This window comes from Excalfactoria chinensis, chromosome Z, assembly GCF_039878825.1.
Source record: "Excalfactoria chinensis isolate bCotChi1 chromosome Z, bCotChi1.hap2, whole genome shotgun sequence".
NCBI lineage: Eukaryota > Metazoa > Chordata > Aves > Galliformes > Phasianidae > Excalfactoria > Excalfactoria chinensis.
In genome coordinates, this window is record NC_092857.1 from 39,757,479 (window position 1) to 39,784,889 (window position 27,411).

General features: G+C 37.9%; 1 protein-coding gene across 10 annotated transcripts in view; it reads left to right on the plus strand.

The window, feature by feature from the left end:
• SEMA4D (semaphorin 4D) overlaps nucleotides 1-27,411 on the plus strand; it is an 87,129-nt gene that overhangs the window by 41,142 nt on the left and 18,576 nt on the right. For all 10 annotated transcript variants that reach the window (XR_011905942.1, XR_011905943.1, XR_011905946.1 and 7 more), the window contains 12 exons: nucleotides 9,127-9,190; nucleotides 12,673-13,062; nucleotides 15,100-15,245; nucleotides 16,126-16,188; nucleotides 18,668-18,766; nucleotides 19,961-20,054; nucleotides 20,964-21,077; nucleotides 22,352-22,503; nucleotides 24,216-24,391; nucleotides 24,499-24,655; nucleotides 25,176-25,398; nucleotides 26,713-26,828. Coding sequence is in view for 5 of the 10 variants with exons in the window: in XM_072358810.1 (XP_072214911.1) it covers nucleotides 12,969-13,062; nucleotides 15,100-15,245; nucleotides 16,126-16,188; nucleotides 18,668-18,766; nucleotides 19,961-20,054; nucleotides 20,964-21,077; nucleotides 22,352-22,503; nucleotides 24,216-24,391; nucleotides 24,499-24,655; nucleotides 25,176-25,398; nucleotides 26,713-26,828 (1,434 nt within the window). In the remaining 5 variants the exon portion in view is untranslated. The remainder of the gene's footprint in view (nucleotides 1-9,126; nucleotides 9,191-12,672; nucleotides 13,063-15,099; nucleotides 15,246-16,125; nucleotides 16,189-18,667; nucleotides 18,767-19,960; nucleotides 20,055-20,963; nucleotides 21,078-22,351; nucleotides 22,504-24,215; nucleotides 24,392-24,498; nucleotides 24,656-25,175; nucleotides 25,399-26,712; nucleotides 26,829-27,411) is intronic.

Sequence of the window (27,411 nt, forward strand, 5' to 3'; positions counted from 1 at the left end):
AGGCTTGGCTGTTTTCTCCCAGTTCCAGGCCTGCTAGTTTGTCTTGTCCCCAGGCAGACTTTGTCAGCATTATTGATGTAATATTCAGAGTGGCTTTTTTTTGACGTATCACTCATATTAATGTAACAGAATTTAATCTTTTGGACAACAAACAATTTATATTATTGAAATGGACTTTAAATAAATTGATGTTAAGCATTCATTTTCATTTAGTGTTTTCCATTTAAATTTGGCTGTGATAGCAGAAACAGCCCTATGGTCTACTGTGGCTCTGACGGCCTTTCAGTTCCAGAAATGGGATTTGCGTTGTGGCCATCTCTTTCAGGTTGCTGCAGTGTTTTTCTTCATGTACTTTAATGGATCACTTAAAGATCTTGTAAACTTGTTTGTCTAAATTTCAAAACTACTGGGGGCAAAGGCTAGGGGACAGCAGGTGTTTGTTGTTTTTCTTTATTTAATGAAGTTTGCATACAGAGAACATGGGCTAGCTATAGCTTTTGTAGTGCCTTGGGCCTAGGCAGGGAGGGTGGTCCAGGTGATCCTAGAATCATGGAATAGCTTGATTTGGAAGGGACCTTAAAGGTCACCTAGTTTCAGTTCCCTGCAATGGATAGGGCTGCCACCTACTCTTATCAGGCTCACAGAGCTCTATCCATGATGTCCTTGAATGCTTCCAGGGATGAGGCATTCACACCTTTTCCAAACAACCTGGGGCAGTACCTTTTCACCCTCTGTGTAAAGAATTTCTTTCTACCATCTAACCTTAGTTTCCCCTCTTTTATTTTTGAGCTGTTCCCCCTTGTCACTATTGTACCATGTAAAAAGTTGGTCACTCTCTGGTTTATAAGTATCCCTAGGTACCATTGAAGACTTCTAAGAGATCTGCAAAAGCTACTTAAGAAAAGCAGGCTGATTGGTAGTTGACTGTTCTAAGTGTAATCTTGTGTTCTCTCGGAAACAGTGTTTTTGAATTTCTGAAAAAATTTCTTTTGACTTCGAGTCTAAATAAGTGTTGTGCTGGAAAGAAGAGCGTCTGTGAAAAGTTCCCCTATTGGTAAATAAATGAAATTAGCTCATGACATTGTCTGAGTTCACAGTTTAATATTAGACAGTGTTTTGATTTGATGACATGCACTTTTGCGGTACTTTTAGATCTAGTCATCCCAATTAATGAAAACTAGGGAGGAAGTGTGCAGCAGGAGACAAGAGGAAGCTAATGCTTAGTAAGAATCATAATTTTGTTTGCTATGTGAAATCTACCCAACTTTAAAACAAACAGAAATATCTGCTTAAACTACTTCAGGAGATCATCTACATAAAACTTGGAATGCAGGAACTGAATATATCCATGGAGAATTTTGAACTTAAGTTTAATTGATTTGAGGTAATACAGAATAACATTTTTTACAGAAACAGACCATTTATTTTGCAGGATATAGGGGAAATAAGGCTGCTTTTTTGTTCTGTAAGGTGCAGTTCAGACAGGAAGGTTATGCTGAGATTCAAAATGACAATTGCAATGAAGGTGAAGGCAGTACATTCTTGAGTTCAGTGGCTGTCCTGAGACATAGCCAGTAAGTGGACCCAGCTGTCTTCAGCATTTTCTCTTTAATCTTTCTATATCTTTTGATGGTGTAATACTGTATTGGGTTAATATGGCAAGGTTTAAGTAGCTGGGGGTGCCTATGTGAGCAAGACCAGCAGTGTCCCATGTCATAGTAGAGCCAACTCGAACTTCTCCTCAGGCACCCACCTCTGCCAGAGCTGAGCCATGAGGGGCACTGGGTGTCCTCTTGGAGAGCAGACAGATGTAAGAGAGGGAAACTGCCACACAACAGCAGGTGGGAAAGAGGACTGAGGAAGGGATAGAAATGGCCCTACAGGCACCCAGGTCAGAACAAGAGGAGAACAGGATGAGCTCCAGACAGAGCTCCCTACAGCCCAGGAGAGGTCCATGGAGGAGCAGGTTGCTCCCCTGCAGCTTATGAACTCTGCACAGAGCAGATCTCTCTGTGTGGCTGCAGAGGAACCCACAGCACAGCAAGGACAGAGAGTGACTGTGAAGGAGCAGCAGAGGCAAAGTGTTATGGACTGGCCACAGAATCTATTCTCCATTTCTCTACCATGCTAAGGTGGAGGAGGCAAAAGGAGGGAGATAAGGGGAAAGTGCTTTTAGGTTGCTTTTAGTTATCACTGCTCTTGTCTGTTTTCAATAGGTATCACAGTATCACAGTATTGTGCGAGTTGGAAGGGACCTTAGAGATCATCGAGTCCAACTCCCGGGATTCAAGCCCTCTGTGTAGCAGAGCAGCATTTCTGCCACTTACGCCACAGGGGGGATTCGAACCCCGGGCCTCTGGTGTTGCAAGCAGCAACTTATACCACTGCGCCACCAGAGGCACAATAAATTAATTAATAAATTAATAAATTAATTTCCTTATGCCATGTCTCTTTTGCCTGTGGCATGTTTGGTGTGTTATTTCCCTGTTCTTATCTCAACCCACAAGTTTTTTTCAATATTTTGTTTTCTCTCCCTGTTCCACTGAAGAGGGGAAATGAGTGAGTGATGTGGTGCTGAGCTGCACAACGATATTAAATTACTGCATATACAGAACTTGATGTTAGGAAGGGATAAAGAGGAACAGCTCACAGGTTGGTTACTTCTGCTGAATCCATCTCACAATTAAAAATGTTAGATGTCATCAAGTTTTCTGTAAAATCTCTCTGAACTGTGATTGTTCTTTGCATATGGCTGAATGTAACCTGTTATTTCACTGTGACATTTGAAATGTGAGAGCTGAGAAGGTTTGGGGGCTGGTCTGTGGATAGCTGCTGTTGTACTCTGAGGTCAGCTTTGCTGAGCTTTGGCTTTATGTTTTACTATTGAGCCCTAACCCTCTATCGAAGCACATAAAATTTGTCTTTTTTCTGATGAGTGCTTTCATGTAATTTTATAGTTATGCTTTTCTGTAATATTTAAAACATCAAGCTTTGTTATCTTTCTTAGCATTCAGGGGTTAGAAGTATGCAGTAATTGTTGCTTCAATAAACTTTGAGGCAGAACCTGCATAGTGTGTGACTGTCACATCTGTCTTTTCATAATGTCCTTAATGATGGTGAAAGCAAGAAGAAAGCATGTTTAATCTTCAAATATAATATTGACGCTCCCTGCTGCATTTCATTTAGCATAAGAAAAAGCTTAATTTTAGGCTTGGCAGGAGTTAAAATCCCAGTAACGCTCATGAGAATGTTCTGCAAGCAAAGCCTCTATTAATCCTGCTGCTGACATACTCACACATAGTTTGATCTAAGATCTCAAGCATCTGTATGCAAAACCTGTATTTATGTTTTTAAATGTGCAGGAAGACATAATAAGGGTAAGAGTGATGCTCAGTTCATAGATAATGCTCAGAATTACCTTGGCATTTATAGTGCCAAGGAAAGGATTATACCAGTGTAGGAGCAGATGATTGATGCTCTGTAACCTCGTGGAGTAGCTGCAGTAAGAGAAGTCATTGCATCTTTGCCAGCTCTCACAAAGTCAGGACTGCTTTTTCACACTCCAGTGCTGCTCACTACTAGCCATTGCTAGCTGAATTGCTGCTCAACAGATTCTTAAGCGCTGGCTTCATCTGGGTGCCCGGGAAGGAATATGACAGCGTTTTGTGACGTTTCAAGCAGCTCTGTGTATATTTCTTTCAGTCAAGAAAATGTCTGGCTTTTCAAACAGGGCTTTGCTAATGAAGGAAAAATGGCACAGCTTTTCCAGTTCAGCCAGCATAAGTCATGTCAGATATAGAGCTAGTCTGTGTAGTGTGCAGCAGGGCAGCTGAGTGGAATGGCAGGTGAGGCATGGGAGGGACACTGCCTTCCTTCTTCATTTGCAACTGAGAGCTCCAGTTGTTACTGCAGGTTTATTTGCCAGCTGGGGGTCACAGCTCTTTGTCACAAATGAAACTGGGAGTACAATCTGGAAGGATTTGTGAATGTCCCAGTCTCCTGCAGTTCACTGTGGTTGTTTTGCCATTAAGTGAGCATGTTTTTCACACAGGTATCACTCTAACCAGTCTCATTATGTAAATGATTGTGCAACTGGACATGTGAGAATATACTTCTAAAGGCATGTGTGGTAAGGGAGTAGTACTGCATTATCGGTAAGATAAGAATGTTCAGAAGCCCAGCAGATTTTACCTGTTTTTCCTATGTTGGAGCTGTTCTTATGTAACTTGTAAAGCTTGAGGAAATCCTTTTTTGATATCACTTAGGGTTTTGTTTGGACATGAGTAATTTTAGTTTGTTTTTACAAAAAGTGGGTAAATTCCACTTGCGGATTTTAGTCGTGTTTTTAATAGCTGAACCCTACTGCAAGGTTAAACTTCTGAATTTCATATAGCCAAACAAAATTAAGCCTTGTTTTTGTTATTTCTCTTTTGTTTTGAGAATAACATGGATCAAGTTCTCTGCTTCAGCAGTCTTGCTCAGTGCCCTTGGGGAAGCCACCCTTTAGCTTGCACAACCTAGGAAGTGGCTTCTGTCTCCCTGGAATGAATGTTGCTGTTCTTAAAGCACTGACACTTTTACTCAGGACCTACATGTATATAGCCTGTACATATACCAAGGCTTCTCTTGAGGAAGATGAACAGTGTTTTGCGGTGCAGGTTAAAGAGCTGTCAGTTGAAACTATCTTTTTTCTCCTCCACCTGCTGCCAGTTTATTACAGAAAAAAAAAAAAAAAAAAAAAAAGGCAATAACAAAACTGGAAAAATACATTAAATTTAGAAGATCTGTGGTTTAAGAGTTGCATTTTGTGTTTTACCTTGTCAGTGCAGCTTTCTGTGAGCAGTGTATGCTTGGCAGTGCATACTGGGTTTGTACAGTTCATTACTAGCTGGGTGTGGTGAATTGTTCGGTGTCCTGATGATGTTTGAATACTTGAGAATGTGCACTCTGCTGACAAGGTGACTTTGGTGTTTGCTTCTGAAAACCGAAAAATTCAGGGTCTGGCAGCTAACTCAAGTAATTCATGAAACTTTTGGAACTTCTGAAAGCTTCTGTTCTTTATGCATTGAAGACTCGTCTTCTTATTGCCTTCAGCTTTTTTAAGAGTTCTCACATTTCTCAAAAGAAGGGAGAAGAAAATTGTGAAGTGTTAAAAACTGCTTAGTGGAAAACATTGTGAAAGTAGCACTTGTGTGTTTTGTGGTCTCAGTATGCAGGTAATGCTCTTGAATATATTTAGACTGTCGCTTATAACTAGTGGTTAGAGCATCTTATATAAAAAATAAGAGGAAATCAAATGGAGTATTTGAGTAATAGATGTTTGAAAGAAGACAGAACATAAAATCTAAGCTATTAAAATTACATGTTAAATTAAATCATGTTGACTTTAGCTTTTCCGTTAGAGCGGATATGGAAACTAATGACATTCACTTCTCTGATTAATACTGAGAAGCACTTCCATATAAGGCATCCATGAAGCAGAGGTTGTAGCTTGTTTTTGTTTTTTGTTTTTCATTTTATTTTTTGAAGTGATCTTTTTGCAAGTGTGACTGATATGCTTCCAGTGATCTTTCCTCTGCAAAGAGGACATTGTTTATTGACCATTTAAGATATTCTAATGCTGCTTTGCTAAGCAAATCTACCTTGTGAGTTCACATAAATTTTACATCACCATAAAATGGTGGCTTAAAGTTCAGTCTAAATGCTCATAATCTGCTATTATCTACATGCAGTCCTGCTTCCTCTTTCCTTTTCTCTAGTGCTCTGTGACTGCTGGTTTTTCAGAGATGTAATTCTGGTACCCTGGGATCTGACTCAGATCCACCAGTATACTCTTGATGAAAATTTTGCTAGAATAGTCCTGAGTTAATGTTTGGATAAGATTGTAACATTGGGAGAGTTGATGGTGCTTGTGAGATTCAAGAAGAGTTAGGATGGTGAGGAGAACTGAAAGCTGATTGTCACAGTCTAGCTTTGGCTAAATTAAAATGACTGAGACTTAAGAAGAGTTCTGGTATGTCAAATAACCCATTACTGAAATAGTGGTTACTGTTTTTAAATTTTGCTATCTAACTTATCGTTTCATGTCACACAAAATAGCCACATAGCTACTTGCCTGCTTAACCTGTGGCTTCTGTACAACTGTAAAAATAGCTTTCTAAGACCCCTAAAGTGCAAATAGGTTGTGGCTGACTAGATATGAGAAGCAAATGCTATCTTGCAGTCATCAAGATCTTGATATGGAAACAGTTTTGGTAAGATGGGTAAATGATGCTGTAAGAAAGCAAATATTCCCAAAGTTAACATTTGCCTCCATGGTCTCCAAGAGAGTTTTCTGAGTACTTAGAATTTGCTTATGAGCTAGTTTTCTTCTGTTTCCTTCCTTTTTTTTCAGTTAGCTTGTCTTGTACCTACATAAGGAACAAGCCCAAATAAAGGATTGACTAAATGTTTCTGATTTGAATGGTAGCTAGTATGCAGAAGGAAATAGTACAAGCTATTTTTTTCTGTGCAAGTGGCAGTCAGAAGTACATTGCGACAGGTTAGTATGTTTTGGAGTTTGTCAGATTAGAAGAAAATCCTCAAAGAAATAATTATGTATGCATGTGTGTATATATATGTGTGTGTGTGTCTGTATATGCATAGATATGCAAAAGATTAAAGCTCTTTTATGTGAATTTTGCTTAAGGTGACTGTCATGTTATTCTACTTAATATGTTCCAGGTTGTCTTTCATTTATAATTTAGTAGGTGTTTTCTTTAATCTTGGAGGACTTAGTCACAGTTGTCAAAATAATGAGCTTTTCATGGTGTAACATTTTTTTGTTGTCCCAGTCTTAAGTAATGTTTACCGGAAGAATGAGGTCTTTTCCTCAAACTTACACTGAAGTATGGATTTCACCCTTAAAATCTGTCAACATTTAAGGTTGCTAGGGAGTTCTTTCAGTACCTGTTCTAATGGATCAGATGAGAGATCTGGGTCAAATGAGAAGATCTGTGGAGTGCCTGAAAACTTCAATTATTTATGTGAATGTTAATCTTGTATTCAAGTACTGGTTGAATTAAAATGTGTAATTATGTCATGCTTTTGACAGTCTGTGACTGGTTACTTATTTGTGTTGCATGTTGCATTTGGTGTCCAAACAGACAGCCAGCAGAGACTTCATCAAAGAGTCAAATCTACTTGTACTGCAGACATCTGCATTTAGCTACCCTCACTCCAGGCCCTGAATCTGTGTGCTTCTGTATTTAAAAAACAACAATTAAAAAACACCCTGACCCCCACCAGATAACGAGTTGCAGGCATTTCCTTCCATCCCCCTTCTCAAGAGAGAAAGCCCTGAGGAGGAATGAAGTGTTCATGAGGGGCTGAGTTTTGGAGCTGAGTCATGGCAGCCTTCATGTCTTTGCAGCTTCCTACCACCTTTCACACCTCCGTGGAGATCTGGGGCTTCCTGGCCTGGGGTTTGTCCACATGCCCATCCTTTGTATGGCTTTCAGCTCCCCCATAGTTACTGATCTCAGCTTAGAAACTTGAAGCTGCTTGCTTCTTGGTGAGCCATTTTAAGAGTTGCTGAAGTCTTCTGGCCAGCTGATGTGCTGCAAAAGTTTGTTGGAGCAACTTGACATCTACTTATAACTATTTACTTAGATGTGAGAGCTACGTTATCATTAAAATGTTTGTAAAAGCCGCAGAATATTAGATGTTATCTCTAAGGAAAGCAAAAGATAATTTTGTTTCCCCTTTAGTGTACCTACAGCTGAAATGGGTATGTTTGCACTCGAAGCAGTAAGATGTGAGGAAGCATGCTGGGATCTAAAAACCAAAGTTAACAATAATCACCACGGCAAGTGGCTGTTTTTACAAATTTCAGCTCTACTTCTGTACAGCCAGAGTGATGATCAGATGTAAGCCAGCTTATGAAAAGCTTCATAATTTCCAGAATGATTCAGCCTATTGAGCTGTTCTGTTTTCTCAAGCAGAATGAAAGGCAGGTGGTTGCATTTACAACAACAATAAAAAAGTTGCTTATTTGCTTCTAGTGCATATGAAAAATATCTACTGGGGAATAGCACAGGTAGGGAACAGGTTTCCATGGGGTGTCTTGTCCAAGAAATATTGTAGTGAAAGAATCAGAGATGTCCCTTTCTGTCACCAAAAAGATTTTGAATTACTGAAAGAAGACATTTTTCTCTATCAAAAGTAGGTTTGATGTAGCCGTTTGATATCGCTACTGTACTGGCCATCACAAAATGTATGTACCTTGTTGAAGGATGGGACAGACGCTATGGTTTTGATGATATGTTGTATAATCTCCACCATTCCTTTTGGACTTGTAATATTTGTCTCAGCTTCTTGTAATTTTGTTCTGGTCTGTTTCTTTTTGAGCCTTTTGTATTGTCTGCCTTGAAATATAATCCGCTGGATCCAGAATTGAGCTTTCAAATGTACAGAAGCAACTGTTTCAGATGTGCTCCCTTCCTATTCAGATGGGCAAGAACCCTTCTAGTGTTTAAAATCTAAATCGGAACTGTGGTGAATAGCATTTAAGGACACTAACTCTACAAGTATGAACACACTAGTTTGTTTTATTTTAAAGGTATCCAGATATTCTTGCTCTGAGCTGGTGTAAAGAGCAGTTTGGTAATGCAGGAGAGTGTTGAAATTGCTGTGTGTGGATTTGATAAAGCTAACTGTTTTTCTAACTGCCGGAGTCTGAATTTTTAGAACATTGTTTATACTTTCAGTCGCAGTGTAAGAGAGGTCCCAGGTGCTTACCAGAATCAATAATTGCTACCACAGACAAAAGCTGAACAATTTTGTCCAGGTGGACGTAAGAGAAGAGGAACAAACTGAGTTTGAAAAGGGCTGATGCATGTGCTTTTTACCAGGACTGCTTAGTAGTTTTTTTTTCTTTGTTTGTTTTGTATTAAGTGCAGTATCAGGATCTTGGTTCATTGGATACAGATATATCAGTTCTGGTCTCTATTGGAAACAGTCTCTTACAGAGAATCTGGGAAATGAAAGCAGAATTCTGGGGGAGGTTTTATTATAATTCCCGTAGCAAAAATGGCACTTTGGTTTTATGTGGTATTAATGTCAAATTCTGTATATTACCTCTTGCAGAAGAGAAGGATTTCTGATGACTCCACAGTTCCAGGGTTGAGTAGGAGTTTCCAAGAAGTGCCAGGTATGTTAAAATGCGGGTTATCCCCTCTCTGCTTGCAGTGTGGTTCTTAGTAGCTGTTACATATATTGTACTCGTAAAATACTCACAAGCAGGAATATTAGTATTTTCTTTTGTATAGCAAACATGAATTATTTTATAAAAAGCTTGATTTATTATTCTGTTCCATTTGAGATTGAAATATTTTTCAAGAAATTCATTGTAAAAGGGATATGTTTCACCTAAGAACAAAATGTATCCTAACCTGTGTGTAAGTTATTACTGAAAGGTCTTGTTCAGGATTGCAGATTGAGTCAGAGGGATTGTGGCCTTGCTGTATCTTTGAAAGCATTGCTGGACATCCTGTATAGTTTTTATTAAAAACAAACAAACGAACAAACAAAAACCAACAAGAACAGCTGATATGGACATTCAGGTGCCTTTGAGAGTACCACTGTTTGCCATTAACATCTTTAAATAATTTTGACTGGTTGACTCAGACCCATAAGTCTAAGAAGAAATTATGAAGAAGCTGACTATACAGATTGTGGCTTTGTCAAGAAAATAAAAGATCCATCTAACACTTCGAGTAGTATTGAACAGAATTTAGGTGTTGCACAGTGTAACTAAGTACTTATTAAAAGAAAAAAAAAAAAAAAAGGAAAAATAGAAAAAAAAAAAAAAACCTTTCAAAATCAGGGTTACAAAATTGGGCATTTCCTGATTTCCTGTCTTGGAAGTTCCAAAATTCATGTGGATTGTGCAAGTATCCCAGGTATCGGTTGCACACCTGAGTGCAGCTTTGCAGTGTTGGCTAAGGAGAATGCACTGACTTCTTGTTGTTTGGTGTTGCATTTTATTAATGCAATATGTGCTAGTCAGTTGCACAACAAACACAAAGTTGCTTGGCTGTGGCAATAGTGATAAAAGTTTCTGAAATTAACACCTGTAAAAGATGACACTGTTTTCCACATACAACTCTGTGGTGTACTTTGCTTCTGTGTTCTCTGTGGCGGATGGAAAAGATGGCAGTCTTATTCCCTGATACTGGTTTCTCAACTTCTCCCATTGCAGAGCCTGTTCTGTGGCGTGTTTTTTGTGTTTTGTTTTGTTTTGTTTTTTTCCAGAAGGTGGACCAGAACACTTTATTTCCAATAAATCTGTTAAGTATTCATTTGATGCCCACTGATGTGAGGCAGATGTTTTTCTGTCCCAGAAACAGTCAAAATAGCAACTCTCTGCTTTCTGAATTTATGCTGGTATTTCACATTGTTTATTACTTGCTAGCAGGTTCTTATCCTGAATGTTTTCCAACAGTTTCAGTTTTTTCAGTTTTCTGTCCTTTGAGAGCAGGAGCTTCTTCTTCTTTTTCTCTGCCTTTGCACTAGTTGTGTGTGTCAACAGGAATGTTCACAGCTCTCTGTCTACAGCAGTGCTCTGCCAAACTGAGAGGAGCTCTGTTAATTGTTTCCTATACTGCAGTTGCCCCGTTTTCAGTCACCATAAGTACAAATGTGGAAGACTCGTGCACATGTTGTACAGATTGTCTTACTCCACTTAAACAGAAGTTCAGTTAAAAGCAGGAGCAAAATGTTAAGATGAAATTCATTTAAATTTATCTCAGAAAATTTTCAGCAATTTTACAGAAAAAAGTAGACTTGTAGTCACTTTAATTAGAGTTGAATTATTTAACTAAGCTTTTCAAGTTTGTTTTTGCATTACTTAATAAATGCAATTGCCACTTATATTTTATTACAAAACCTAAAGCATTATGTGTCAAACTTTCCAAAAATGCAAAGTGTTCAATTCAAAGACAGTGAACACTGATGGAGGTGTGCTTTTTGTTCCTTCTACCCCTTGTGTTACATAAAAACAGTTTCATAGTAGATCATGGGTGACTTCCTAGTGGATGTGAATTAAGGAGTTATTCCAGTTAATTTTCAGTACAGGGAAGGAGGAGAAGAGGAGGAGTAATTAAATTGAAAGCTAAATTAAAGGACGGGATCCTGAGAGCATTTTAATCACTATTTAAACTAGCAGGAGTAAGAATATCTTGCATGATTCAGCACTCTGGTCTGTCACACCCCTTTTTTAATATGCAAAACTTTACCTGCAAATAAATCAATTCCTCGCAAACTTAATAATATGAAAAGGCTCTGTCTTGCAAACTTATATATGAAAGGACATATTTCTGCTTTGAGAAATTCCCTGGCCCACAGCAGAGTAAACACTAACTCAGCCAGGTATTTTGTCTTCTTCAGAAGGTAATACCATGTGTTTTATTGCCGCTTTGCTTCTCCAGAGATAGGTGAGCTAGGCTAGAATTATAACCATGGCTTTGGGAAGACAAAGAATTGTTCACAAAGAAGATTTCCTAAGCCCTGAAAATTTGCAGGAATTCAGAAGGCTGCTCTGGAAACATTATTGCTTTTAGACTTTTCACTGTGGCTTGAAAAGAACATATAGAAATAGTATAGAAATAACGTATAGAAACGTATAGAAATAACGTCCTAGAATTCTTTCTTCCAACTGCTGTTTTTCCCCTGACATTTTCATTAAAATAAGAATACTAGGCTGCCTTCAAAGTAATCGTTTAACTGCTGTTTCTTCTCTAGATACTTAACTGTAAGACTATCTGCATCACAATGTGCGTGGTATTTCTGTAACTCATATTCATGGGTGCTCTTAACAAGCTGGATAGGGAAACACAAAGTTGCTTGGCTGTGGCAATAAACAGGAAAGGTACAAGACAAACAAACCTAGTTAGATTAACTGAAATTAGAGTGAATTGAAAAACGATTTTTTTTTTTAATATTTTCCATTATAATAGTTAGATCTGAATCAAACCGAGAAATAATGATAATAAAAAAATAAAATGCTTTGCTTGAGCAAGTTGCATTTATCAAATACGAAGTTGTATTTATCAAATATATGAAAACAGATGTAAAAGCTTCTGATGGATTTGTACGTTTTTTCTTTCTACTCCCTGCACCAAGTACATAAAAAGACATGGCTAAAAATGACAGTTCTGTTCATAAGATCCTGAGAATGTGAGATGGGGCAGGTATATTTAAATAGCATTTAGCATTAAGCTACATTTCTTACGTTATTTGCTCACTGAAATCAGTCCTAGTAATTTATTTATCTTTATTTGAGTATTTATAATAGAAGGTGATTTGTCTTTGTCTCACTCTTTTAAGTAAGAAAATGTGTACATTGGAATTGAATTTTGAGCATCAAACATAAGTGACAGCTCAAAATATATATTATATATTATACTACAGATTCTAGATTGAAGTGAATGCTTATGTTAACTGCCTTTTTGCCATGTAATCTGTGGAGTGTTTTGAAGGATTTTATTTTCACTAACTGATGCAAACTTAATCCAAATTAAGCAATGTAGGCAATTGTAGAAGTACTGCAGGATCAGTGTATGCAATATGCTATTTCTGGCAATCCTCAGTTTGTTTTCTATTCTACTTCTTGCTCCCCTCCTCTCTCCACAGCATCATTTATTTTTTCAATGAATTTGAAGAATGCTTTCAGTAGCGCTTCTCAGCAGCTCTGCAGCCTGTGGAGAGTGTGGGTAGTCTGTATTCACCATCCCGGAAATTGTGTGTCCCCTTGAAGAAGTGACCTGCTGAAAGTAAATACTTACAAAGCAGACTGGAACAGTCCTTCTGCAGTGCTCTCAAACTCTGAAATGCCTGCCTAATACTCCCTGGAATTTGTATTTCTTTTGCTAAAGAAGCACTACCTGCTGCAGTTATCCAGGGATTCTCACGGAGCAAGGGAACTGAAGATGGCTCTGCTTGATTTTTATTCAGTCTGGGCTGTTTTGCTGGAACTGACAGTGGCATTTGGTCCTGTACCAAGAATCATTTGGGAACACAGAGGTAAGAAGAGAAACTTCCTTAGTGTAATGTGGGGCATTGCAGCAAAATCAGGATTTTGTGTGTATGTTCTTCCAGCCTGCTTGCAGGAAGTTTGGTCAGTTGTTTCTGGTTTTGCTCAGCCTATCTGTAGTGCTTCAGACCAGAATGTTCAAAAGTCACTTGGGCACTGAGTTGACTGATTGCATATCCTGCAAACAGTTGTGAAAGTGTCACTTTTTAAAAGAGGATTTTTTGATTGAAATTTCTCAGATGGAGGATCTTGCAGCTGAATCTTGCTTCGAGAGAAAAACTCGACAGTTATTTTGTTTTAATAAGTTATTTAGGTCTGAACATATGTAACAAAATGTACCTCTCCAGCTGTTTTGGTTTTGTTTTTTTTTTAATGCTTTATCATGGTGAGGTGAATGTTGATGCTGAATTGTCTTGAGCACTGGGTAAATCATACGGTGAAGGAAAGAAACATTTGGTCCTCTTCTGGCAGCGTTCTGTGATGCCTGGAGTTGAACCTTTGTAGCCTTTTCCACAGACTCCTTCCTTTGCTGTACTTGGAAGTTGCAGCAAGTAGTTGTAACCTCCCATTGCAGTCAGCAGGAGGTGGCAGATGAAGCAATGAAGGATTGGATACTCTAGTAGGCTTTTGGTTTAATTGTTCAGCCAAGATCTGAAGAGAACTCTGGGGCACAGGCAGTGAAGTAGTCACTTGCTGTTGTTGAACTTCTCTTCCTCTCTTTTTTTTTTTTTCTCCTGTGCTTTCTTGTGTCATGGATATTTTAGCTCTTAAAAGATTCTTCGACTTGTGCTTTTACTGTTGATTAAGATTAGCCACCCTGGAATGCTGTAACCAAATAAATATATGGGTATCATGAAGAAGAAGCCTTAAGAAAAAATGCTAGATGCTGAAGAGTCACACCACAGGAAAAGATAAATGGAGATTAATAACATAAATAGCTGTTTCATGAGATGGCTGTAGGATATACTTTTCCTGTTTTTCCTGCTTATTGATAGTATTGTATTAAAGTCTGAGAAGCTTTGAATAGAAGTGAAATTTTAGTTCATTGGAGGAGTCAACGGGAAGAATTGTCTGAACCAGGTCATCCATTTGGAAAAGATTTTCCTGCAAAGTGAAAGATTTTAAATGTACGCATATGAATCTAATTTAAAATAAGTGTTTCCCAGAGTTATACAGATGGAAAGGTGCCATTTTTGGTGTTAGAACTGGGAGTAGTAGTATGTTTTCTGCCTGACCATTAAAAATGAAACTGAATTAACCTCGTGGTAGTCTCCATTACAAGGTCTGTCAGCCCAAATTTCAGTATCTTTTCCATAACAGTCGTACATGCAGAATAAACCTGTTTATTAATAATTTTGTCATCTTTCTCCAAGTGATTCTGTCCAAGTTTGCATGTCTCTTTCCCTCATGCCTCCATCTTTCTTTTGTCTTCTTCCTTTTTATTTTGATTCTCCCTCATTCCTTTCTGCTCTGTGCAGTTATTTCCAGCCTCCATTCAAAAATCACCTTGTTTACATTGTGTATATGGTTCCTTTGTAGGTTGTATCTTCTTTCTGCTGGGGTAGTATTTGAAATGTCTTCTTTCTTGGTGTGGGATTATTGGTTAGAGTTGTCTGGGGAGGCCTAATTCATGTGGTTAATTAAATTTTCCACAGTACGTGGAAGGGAGAGAGTGAGGAAAGAACCGACAGTAGATGTGTGAATAGGAGGTTAGAAAAAGAAAGAATTAATGACTGGAGAAGATGAAGGAAGACATGAGTTACAGGGATCATTGCAGGAGGAAATTCGTAGGCATTTGAAATTGAGCTAGAAAGTAGGGACCATTGATTTTAACATCAGTGATGGGAGCTGTTGTTTGTGCTGAACAGAGCTTCCAGGGGTATATATCAACTGTTATGTGTGTCGTCCAAAGTAAGCTTTGTTGCTTTCAAAGATAGTCAAAGGCTGTTAGACAATTTAGAGTAATGATCCATAAACTTGACCCAAGGTGATCGTTTCTCCATGTCCTGCTATTTTCATTTCAACAGAGGTACAACTAATACATTTTCATGAAACTGGAGTGTCAAACTATTCAACCTTGCTGTTAAGAGAGGACAGAGATGTTTTATATGTGGGAGCCAGAGAAGTTATCTTTGCATTAAATGCAGTGAATATTGCTGAAAAACAGCATGAGGTATGCATTTAAATACATTATCCTCCATATGAAAATCGTACTTCCAATTTTCACTTCATTTTCTGTTATCAGTAGTGCTGTGCTTGAGATGAGGGTCTTGCGCCTTAAGTTTCTGCTTCTGTTTGATGTTTTGAGTTGTGTCTGTACACTTATATGATGGTACAAAGAAATACAATCCAGTTCACTAGGCATTTGCTTACCTACAGAGATACTTTGGATGTACTGACTCTTCTCTGAGTGGGTTGACCCATGCAGAAATCTGCTGATGTGATGGTGTTACCCCAAGTTCTTTTCAAGCTTCTTACTCATCCACAACACAGACTGGTGCCTAGAGGCATGGCAGGGAATCCCAACCAGGACGTTTTGAAAGATAATCTTTGATTTTTAATCTGAACAAAATGTTTAGGGATGGTGATAGGAAATTTTGCATGCGTATAAAACTTGGTTTTCAGTTGCTACTTTGAGTGGATGTAACTGTCAAAGTTATTCTTTAACATAAAGTATAAGTTGGTCCAGTAAGATTTTTACGTGTTTATTTCTAATGCAAATTTAATAAGAAATAATTAAAACAATTACACTTGCGTTTCCCTAATGAATATGTTAATGGAGAATTTCATTAATTGGAGGAGAAGGATCATAATGAACCCAAAGGGTGCTAGCAGTGGTTCTGCACTCTCTGATGAGATTGATTCATTTGAAAGCGTCACCTCTCCTGAAAAGAATAGCTTTAAACCTTTGAAAGCTACTGAGAAAATTATTTATAAATACTGCAGACACAAATATTAAAATAATCTGTTTTGTGCATTGTGCAAGGTCTGAAGTCACTGCATTTGCCTTAAAGTGTTCTGAATACAACTTTTTGTTGCTTGTTTTTTGCTAGTTGCACTGGAAGGTCACTGAAGATAAAAGGACTAAATGTGCAGTCAAGGGCAAATCAGAACAGGTATGTTCTATTGAATTTGGAGAAAGATAGACATTTCCTTTAAGGAGGAGCGATGATAAAGAAGAAGGGTGCTGAGTATTTGAAATTAAAATCTTCAGATCACCTAAATTATTTAATAAACTCATGCTTTGGAAACTACAGTTAGTTCTCTTGTAATTCTCAGTTCATTAATTCTTGCTGTTGAAACTTGTTTGAAACTAAGCACATTCTTACGTGCCTAGTATAATAATTTTTTCCATTATATTAATAAACCAACATTACTTTCACTGAGCTACTTGATACCACCTGAATGACTGATAATTTTACCTGCTTTGCTTTACGATGTAGGGTTTATTTTCAAGGCCATTGTTTTTCCACCAGTGCATTTTTCACTAACTGCATACATTTTTGTGATGATAAGCAGGTGTGCTCCTTGCTGGTCTGACTGCTCAGACAGCTCCCCAGTTCCTGAGCAGCCCAATCTGTGTCGCAGTGCAGGCAACTCCGTCACTGGGCTCCCTCAGCGTTTTTGGCAGCCTCAAACCCCTCCAGGACTGCTGGCACAGGCTGCCTCGTGCATACTGCCTTTCTTTAGAGGTAGTTTATTTATGGTGATTGGCCTTAGGTGGTCGTGCCTTTCCCTTTGTGTTGTGCCACTGGCTTAGTAATATCTCAGACTGGGGGTTTACTTGGCAGAATTCATGGTCAGACTTTCACCATGGTTTTGAAAGTGTAGGGTTCAGAAGACTGTATGTGCAAAAAGTAGTGCAGCTATCCAATTAGAGAGTTGTGACATCAGCGCCTCACATCTCCAATTTCTTTGTTGCACACTGATTATAAAATTCCAGGTGCATCCAGGGACTCATCTGAGGTGAAGTAGGTTTCCCTCCCTTTTCCCTGCTCTCTGCATTCACTTGAACTGAGAGCCATCAAGGCAATTTATCTGCCTAACACAAGGTGTGATGGGCTGTTGAGGACCAGTTCCTCTTCCTCTTTGGCTCTTCCTGATGCATTCTGATTACTTTGTTCTCCAGGTTTGACTGAGGTTGCTAGCAATAATTATATACAGTCATGATGGGTGTATAGGATGTGACTCATCTTTCATGCACCTGCATACGCTTTTGCAGACATGTCTAGGTATGCACAGGTCCTTTTCAGAGTTTATTGATGGTGGATTGGAAAGAATGTTAGAGTCTGTAAGTAGGTACTTTGCCTTTGCTCTCTCAGAACTCCAGAATGTTCTTCCTATTTTTTTTTCTGCCTTTAGATTAACAGGTTTTACTGTGTTACACTTATTCCCAGCAGTGCTTTTTCTCCGTTGTACTCAGGATTTATTACTAGCTATGATTATGCTGTAGCCATAATGTCTTGCAAAGTGCAGTTGTTTCAAGTGTTATAAGTATTAAACAATCACTGCTATTTCTTACACTAAAATGGGCAGTCCTCACCTATCTTCACTATACTATGCAGTGCTAGCAAAAAAACCCCAACAATTTACACATCTGTTCAAGGAACTAATCTGGCAGAAAGCTTGTTTTGTTCTTTTTGTCTCCAGTTTTCTTCCATCCCGACCCACCACACAGTCAGAGAAATACTTGGTTTGTCTCATAAGAGTGAAGAGTAAGGACAGTAGTTATACTTGCTTAAATAGTTTATGGAACTGCAGTACAGTTTTGGGACCTGGCTGTGTAGGAAAGAAAATTAAGGGATGTTGATGATACTGTTTTTTTCTCCACTGAATGTGCGCTTACAGAGCTTGTCATTGTTGTTTGGAATCCTTATGGCATGGATGTCCAACCATTTGACTACTCTGGGCCTCGGAGAACAAAAGGGAATTGTTGTGGGCCATATATAAAGTATACGATACAGGACACATTATATCTGCCACGCTTTCCATGCATTGCTTAACTAAGAGTCACCATGAGGACATGATTTTGATTTATTTATTTATTTTTTTCAGTCAAATCTGCTGCCACCGTACTAGCTCTTATAACAGAGTCAGTTTGAATTTTAACTTTTTAAAAAACACTTAGTTGAGGTGACAGACTTTCTTTCAGTTCCACTATTTTGCCTTGGTGATACCTTCTTTGATGTGCATCAAATTTGGCACCATTTCTGCATGTAGTGTGTTTTCAAATTTAATATTCAAAACCTGACACAGTTTTCTTTGCAATTAAGCACAGTGCCATATTATTTCTCAGCGCTGCACTGTGCCCTGCCCATGTCCTGTGCTGGAGCAGTTGGTGGGGCAGAGCTGACGCCATGAAGGTGTGGTAGCAGGGTGTGGGCTGCAGAGCAAGCTGTGCTGGACTGCAAGCAGGCTGTAGGTTGGGCATGCTTGCTTTTTAGCATCCTTTTTTTCAAAGCTTTGTTCAAACTCCTTACTGTCACAATGTGGCATGAATAGCAGCAACAGCTGAATTGACAGCACAACTTTATTTTTGTTGGAATAAGGAGCTGTGGTTTATCAGACCTGTCCTTTTCTCATCCTTTATTACAGACTGAGTGCCGTAACTATGTGCGTGTCCTACAACAGCTAAACGACACTTTTCTTTACGTGTGTGGTACTAACGCATTTCAGCCAACCTGTGATTACCTGGTAAGAGTATGTAGATTTTGTGACCCAGTAAAAACTTCAACAAAAAAGCAGCTCATCTAAACAACGAGTTAATCTTTTTTTCCCAAATAGCATTGCAGTTTCAGTGCTTGTCATGGCTTCTGAAATATTCATGACAATCTCTGACAATGATAATTAGAGTACAGAAATAAACTATACTGCTCCTTTTTGAAAACACTGAATTATTGATTCAGCTTGGTTATCAGCAGGTTTACTCTTTCATTACTTTTTGTAGTTCTCTGTGTATTTTACATTAGCATAGAAATACTCTCTGAAACTGAATGACATTCTTTGTGACCATCCAGTGCTGAATCTCTCTGAAATTTCTAATATTCCTGTCTCTGCTTGTCTTGTCTCTGCTTCTGGCAGTGCCATAGTTTCATAATTCTGACTGCTTCAGAGCGAAGCCTTGGCGTAAGATCAAAACTCCCTTTTTTCATTGCTTACTCTTCTGTTGTTCTCCTCACTGTTGTTCAGTGAGTTGTTGTAATTATGTTCAACTTTGCTCTTTTTTGTCTCCCCTGCTTCTAAGTTTTTCTGCCAGTAGCCCTGGAACATTACCAGAAGTCACTGTCCTTAGACTCCAGTGTCTTCATTTCACAGCATAAGTGATTATTTTTCTGGTATTGCTGCTTCAGCTCTCAATAATCTTTCTGATCCTTATTTCCTTGATTTTTAAGGGTTTTATAAAGTAGCAGTCATTCTGTTGTTTTTGAAAAATACATCTAAATTATACCCCATCTAACAAATTTAATAGTTTCAAAGATTGCTAAGTGCACTTCAGAAAGCCTTCTTAGTTTGTAATACTGACAATTTTTGTGCAAGCTAATTAAATAATTGCAAGTTCTTGCCTTTCATCATCTAATTTCTCCACCTTTCATATTGTGTGGTTTTGTTTGTTTGTTTGTTTTTGCAGATGTCTCTTTCCTATGTTTCTCCTTCTTAGCCTGGATTTAACTTTTTGTCTATTCTTTTTTCCTACTTTCCTCAATTTCCTCTTCTTCTTTGTTATTTTCTGGAAACTCCTATCTGTTTTATAAGCTTGGGAAAGTAGGTATTTCACTGAAAGTTACTGGTCTGTTACTGGTTGGATTTTAGTTGCCTTTACATGATTAAGTTAGTAGAAAGAAAGAGTACAAATGGTTGGCTTGTGGTTTTCAACTTCATTTTTTGCAGAATTTAATTTTGTTCGAGCTCGAAGGTAAGAATGAAGATGGTAAAGGCAGATGCCCATTTGATCCTGCTCAAAGCTACACGTCTGTTATGGTTGGTAAGTTCAGTCTTTGCATACTTCATTATGATGAAGTCTTCTCCACTGTTGTTCTCCAGCCTTTCACTATTAAGATGGTTTCTAAATCTTTACTGTGCATTTAAGTAGACATAAAAGTACTCATGAGTTCAATGTTAATGTGTTTCTTATAAGCAGAACATAGGAAAACTTCAGGTTGTTCTGGAAGCAACTTTTAAAACAGCAGCTTTCAAGGTAGTAATTTTCAAGTGCTTTAGTCCAGGTAGTGTAAATGTACTTTGACTGCCTATGTAGTACCATTTACAGTAATTTAAATAACTTTAACAAGTGGAATTTTTAGCTTTCCTGAAGACATGTGGTGAAATGGAACAGGAAAGTTATGTATTGCAGCTATATTACCACATGGTTAAACAACTAAATGTTGATGGAGAAAACCAGAGTTGATAGCTGTATCATAGTGTCACAAGATCATAAAAGAGAAGCTCAGAGTAATATGAAAAGCGTCACTAGGAAATGAGAAAAAGGGCTCACTCACTATTTTGTTCTTTAAATTCTTAAGTTTAGTTGGAATCATGGTAGCACATAAAAGAGAGAAAAACAGTTAGTTCCAAAACTTCTGTGGCAATTCTTAGATACATTTTGATACATGAGCATAATCTTTATATGGAAAGTGTTAAAGTATGGTGGAAACAGTGCTGACTTTGGCCAGGTGCTTGTGTTGGAGAAATAAGCCAATTGTAAAAATGTTAGCTCTGAGAGAGGTCAGTAGAAATATAGACATAGAAGACATGTCTGTAGCAACTGAGAGGGAATTTTTGTTTATCTTTTCTTGTGAGAAGTTTAAGCTAACATAGTCTCTTGAAATATTTACATACCTTTTTTGGTAAACAGTGCATAAGAAAGTTTAAAATATTTGTTTTTGTTTTAAAGATGAGGAGCTTTATTCTGGGACTTCTTACAATTTCTTGGGAAGTGAACCTATTATTTCACGGAACTCTCAGCAGAGTCCTCTGAGAACAGAATATGCAATACCTTGGCTTAATGGTAAGTGGGTGTGAGAGCACAGCAGATCAAATCATTTTTTCCTTCTTCAGTGTCACAAAGTCAGACAGAGAGTTTGAGCTTCTTTTTTGAGGAAAGGAGCAGTTGTTCACTGTCTCAAAGAGGGTGACTTTTGTTATATTGGAGTGTGTCCTTATTAGATTTTTTATCTCTTTAGATTTTCAGAACTTTTATCAGCACCAACAATGAAAACAGCTTAGAGACACATAGACTTTGACTGCCAAGTGCTGTGTTTTATTTTGTATCCATTTGTTCATCCTTACTGTGATACAACATACTTGTGATACAGTAAGAAGAATATTCCTTGTCCTCAGCATATATATTTTAAAACTAGTATGTTCTTGGTTCCTGATTATGACAGTTCTTGACTTTCTGAATTGGCCAGGTTTTGTGAACTCTTAGAATTTTGTGGCTCTTGGCCCAAACAAGACTGAAATCATGAAGGCAGCAGCATATTGGTAAAAAAAACAAAACAGAAAAGCAAAAACAAAAAACAACAGCATCCAAAAAGGACAGGATTCTGAATTTGTAGTACATCCTGTTATTATTGTTGTATTTGTTATTTTAGTTAGCAGAAGAAAGACTAAGTGGGTGGTACTGTGTACATCTAGTTGGAATGAAGTTGTTTTTACAAGATGGAGTTGGCCTAGATCTTATATCTGGTTTCATGCATGAGGACTGAATGACAACAGTGAGACTATGTGTGTTTAAAAGCCAGCAGGGTTTGGGAGAGGGGTTAGTATTTTTAGATTTGTTACAATTTTTCTGTGGGACTGTGTGGTTTTCCTATGTGTCCAGCCAGCTGCTAGTGCTGGTAGCTGACCAGCCCTGGCAAATTATTGTTTGTATGTTTTAGCTAATTCTATCCTTAAATATGAATGAACAGAAATAAACAATATGGCTTGACTTAAGTTTGCATCAGGGAGGAGAGGTGGGCAGTGGAGGACAGGTATCCAGACTTATCAGAAAACCATGTTTGAATGTAGGTGAAAAATGAGCAGTAATGAGATACAATAGATTAAGAAGTATTAGAGATCTTTAAGGTATGGTATGTTAAATAGCTGGTTTTTTTCCTCCACTGTTGTACTGTTTTAGGAGTGTTAATCATGGGATCAACAGCAGTGTAGGCAGATCAGTAACTGAAGAACAGTTAAATACGGTGTGAGGTTTGGGAGAAGAAAATTCTAGAGAGTGTTCAAGAAAATAAAGTTAAAAGAGTTGTTTATAACGTAGAACTATTCTCTTTGTATTTGTAGAGCCAAATTTTGTTTTTGCTGATGTGGTGAGAGCAGATCAAAACAGCACAGATGGAGAAGATGACAAGATATACTTCTTTTTCACCGAGGTGTCTGTGGAATATGAATTTGTTGGAAAACTTATGATTCCAAGAATAGCTAGAGTGTGCAAGGTGGGACATGGTTCAATTGCCTTTTACTAATTACAGTAGATTTTGTTCTTAGTGAAAAAAAAATCACATTTATTGTAAATTAAATGGAAATAGTTTAACTTCATCTCATTGAAACAGCAGTTCTAACCGGTTTGTCATAACTGACAGTGTCTCATTCTTGCTTTGGAAACTAATACTTGACTTAATTTAATTAACAGTGAAATTTCAGTATGTGTGAGGGTTCTGCCCTCTCCTAGCAGGTGTGGGAGAATAACAGTGATTTAAAAAAAAAAAACAAACAAAGAAAAACCTTGTTTCTGTTTTATTTTTTAAACTGGAAGTTTAATTATGGTCCCCTGGGGGGGGAAGAAAAAAAATAAAAAATGCTTGAGTTGCTGTTGAGCAGATAGGAAGTTTGTCATATTCAAGTTATTCTCAGGCAGAAGCATGCAAGGAAGATCATTTTTCCTGTAGTCACAGCTACTTATAGCAGATGGGACTTCTATGGAGCTGCCAGAGCCACAAACAAGACAGTCACCAGCAGTCTGCCACACTTAGTGTGATTAAACCTTAATTATTTTGGTTCAATCAAGTAGTAATGGTTAAAAATCTTGCTAATGGAAGAAGATATTTTTCAAGTACAAAATATCTTTTCCATCGGAATATTATCACCTAGCAATTTCATTTTGATTCAATTGAAATGTTTTATTCTAACTTTACACTTCTATATTTAAATATGGAAGTCAAGATATCAATAACAAGTTAGTGCCTTTGAAATTCCCATTAAATAAGCAGCTGGAAGTAGCTTTACGTGGGACTTAATATTATAACCCTCAGCCCACAGACAGCTTGTGCACTTTTCAGAGCAGGAGTATCACAGAACATGAGAGATGTATTGCTGCTGCCTGTTAATAAAAGGTATCAAAGGCAGATTGCAGTTCTAAAGGAATTTTTACTTAAGTTTTACTTAGATGTACTTAAACTTCCAGTTTTTCTTCAATTCTTTACATGAAAGCTCTGGATAATGAACAAAAACTATTAACAGTGTCCAAATATGCCTGTTTTTGTAAAGAAATAACAGAGCTGCATCTCATAAACTAAATTTTTTGAAGCATTTCTTGTCTGGTCAAAGATGTCTTTCAGTACTACAGTCCTTCATAAACATCGTAACTGCCCACAGGAGTAGGCCATTGGTACATTTTTTTCCTAGTGGAATTGTTAATGTCAGGCATATTAAGTGTATATTTCAAAATTACAGTATAAATCATTTCTGTTTGGATGTCAGAGGACAAATGAGCTGTTACTGGTTTATGTTAAAGAATGTGTATAATGCCTCCATGTTTATTTTAATTGTTCTAGTTGGCATTTGTGCTTTATAAAGTTACATTACTCATCTCCGTTTTTCAAATACTGAAGTACAGTTCTTTTAGAAGTCCAGTGTCTCATATTATTTCTAGATGTTTACAAAAGCCATTCTGCATCATTTCTGTTGACTCCAATAAATGAATAAATAACTTCTGTGGCTCCCTTACTTTTATGTGCATGAGCATATTTACAGTTTTTGATGTTGCTGTAGATTAAATGTTAAAGAAGTACAGTAATTAGGAAAGTTCGAAAACAGCAAATAGAAGAAAAAAGTAGTTTGGTAGCTTTGTAGCTGTGGTTCTTAAGTACAAAACTGCTGTCTAATTATCTTCATAGACACTTCTCTTTTTTTTTCCCAATGCCTAAAGAGGGACCAAGGAGGACTAAGGACTTTGCAAAAAAAATGGACTTCTTTTCTCAAGGCCAGATTGATATGCACCATTCCTGACAGGAATTTAATTTTCAATATTATCAATGATGTTTTTATTCTGAAGTCTCCAACCCTGAAGGAACCAGTGATATATGGAGTCTTTACCCCACAGCTGTAAGTGTGCTATTACAGTATTTCCCTGGATAAGTAGTTTTGATCTCAGCTGTTCATTAATTCACGTAATTACTCCTGTGATTTTTATTTTTTTCCTGTATTTCTAGGAATAACGTGGGACTGTCAGCCGTTTGTGCCTACAATTTGTCTGCTGTAGAAGAAGTTTTCTCAAAAGGAAAGTATATGCAGAGTGCTACAGTAGAACAGTCCCATACTAAGTGGGTACGGTACAATGGGGAGATCCCTAACCCTCGACCTGGTGCAGTAAGTTTCTGTAATTTTGATGATGCTCAGGAGTAAAGAAACTAGAAAAGCAAACAAACAAACAGAAAAAAAACCCAACCAAACAAACAAAAAAAACAATAAAAATAAAAAAGCTCTACTAAAGCATAGTATTAGATTGCTGTGATCTGAATACTTTGTAGTGTAAAGATTTGCTGAAAGACACTTCAAGTGATTTATTCCAAAGTTTGTATCTGTTTGATTTTTTTTAAACTTACCATACAGTTAATTGTAGTGTTTGTATTTTCCTTATTTCAATATTAAATTGATGTATTTTCCTGTAATATATTTTGGGTCCAAATAAAAATGTAATATAAACCATCTACTTAGAGATCAGCATATTGCAGAAGCCAAGGTGCTGTGGTACTTGGGTACCTTCTAGGCTTGGATGAATATAATGTACAGTTATGTCTTTATGTGCAGAAGAAAGTGCATGTACCTGCTGCCAGGATATAATTTGCTTTTCTCTATGTTATTTCTTTCTTTTATTTTTAAATAATAGTGTATAAACAGTGAAGCCAGAGCCTTGAACTACATGACTTCTCTGAATTTACCAGACAAAACATTGCAGTTTGTTAAAGACCATCCACTAATGGATGATTCAGTAACTCCAGTGGGAGACAGACCCCGCCTTGTAAAACGAGATGTGAAATATACCCAGATTGTAGTAGACAGAGTCAGAGCACTCAATGGTACAATATATGATGTTATGTTCATCAGTACAGGTAAGTTCTGCATAACATTCTTTTTAATAATGGTACTTATTCTTCAGGCAAAAGTGTGCTCTAATGGAAACTCAAACATATTTACAGTATTTTTACAGTATGTGGTATTTTCATAGAAAAATAGGGAGCCACAATATGTACGTGGAGAACCTTGCTTGCTTTAAGGGGCTTTTGCAGGAGGAGAACTGAAAAAAACAACTTAATCAACAACATTGATAGTGTACCCTTCAGCAAATTTGCTGATGACACCAAGCTGAGTGATGCAGTTGACACAACAGAAGTGGAGGGATGCCATCTTACAGGTACCCAAGTAGGCTTGGGAAGTGGGCAGATGGGAATCTAATGAGGATTAACAGAGCCAAATGCAAGATACTGCAATTGGGTCGAGGCCGTCCCAGGTATGTGTGCAGACTGGGAGAACTCATTGTAGGCATCCCTGCAGATAAAGGGCTTGGGGATCTGTTGCAGTGTGTTCTTGCAGCCTGGAAGGCCAATAGTATCCTGGGCTGCATCGAAAGAGGGGTGGCCAGTGGGTTCAGAGTTGAGGATGGTTGCCTCCCTCTACTGTGACCCCCTGAGGTCCCATCTATAGTACAGTGCCCAAGTATGGGGCCCCCAGTACAGGGGGAATGTGAAACTATACCAGCAGGTCCAGAGAAGGGCCATGAAGATGTTTAAAGGGCTGGAGCACCTCTCCTATGAAGAAAAGTTGAGAAAGTTGAGCTTGTGTAGCTTGGAGAAGGCTCCAGAAAGAGTTCATTGTGGCCTTCCATTACTAAAAGGGAGCTTATAAGCGGGAGGGTGACCAACTTTTTGCATGATGTAAAAGTGATAGGATGAGGAGAATAGGCTTTGAACTCAAACAGGGAGATTTTACGTCAGATGATACTCAGAAATCTTTTACTCAGAGGGCAATGAGGCACTGGCACAGTCTGCCCAGAGGAACTGTCAGTGCCTCATCTCTGGAAACATTCAAGGTCAGGTGTGATGGCACTCTGGGCAGGAGCAGACTGATCTAGTGGGTTCCAGGCCTGTCCATGGCAGGTGGTTGGAAGTGGATCATCTTTAAGATACTATCCAACCTAAGCCGTTCTGCAAACTGCAGAAACATACACGAGATAGTCCCTGAAAGTCATTCTTCATTTCAGAAGGCCTTTTCCAGAACTCCTTGCAGTGGCATATATAATGTTTACCATTGGCAGAGGCTGGTGTGAAGTCTCATCTGGATAAATGATGCAAATTGTACAAGTGTGCATTTTTACTTGCCTTTTTATTTTAAGAATCTCACTTAAATACATTGCTGTGTTATTGCAGATCAAGGGGCCCTGCACAAAGCTATCAGCTATGAAAATGGAATGCATATTATTGAAGAAACACAGCTTTTCCCAAACTTTGAGCCAGTCCAAACACTCTTACTTTCATCCAAAAAAGTAGGTGCTACAAGCATCACAGCATTAATACTTTTTTTTTTTTTTTCGTTTTTTTCCTTTTTTTTCCCCCTTTTTTCTTGTTCTATAAAACTTACCTACCATCTTGTAAAAAAAAAATCATAATGAAGCAATACAGATAGTGGAAATCTGCAGCTATAGTTTCTTCAGTATTATCAGTATTTTTCTTAATAACTTCTGTTATTTTTTACAGGTGTCAAGCTTTTGAGATTGTCTTGATCTGGGGAGAGTGTGTGTGGTGGTGGAATGGGAACAGAGGTGTGCAGTCTCACTGTGGTTGTACAGGAGCTAAAAGCTGTAATGTATTCAGAGGTGCAGATTTTTAGGTTAGGAGTAGCATAAAAATCCTGACCCCTTGAGGCCAGAAAAATCCACCAGGAAATTAGTATAGGAGTGATAATATTTTTCAGAGGAAACAGACATTAGTGGAGAAAGTCTTTTCTAACAGACTGAATAGTATTTAATTGATTTCTGCTTTCCCAGACTAACCAGGCTAGTTTTGTCTGATAGATTTATTAGGAATACTAAGCAAGTTGTTGCTGATGATGATGTAATGCTCTGAAAA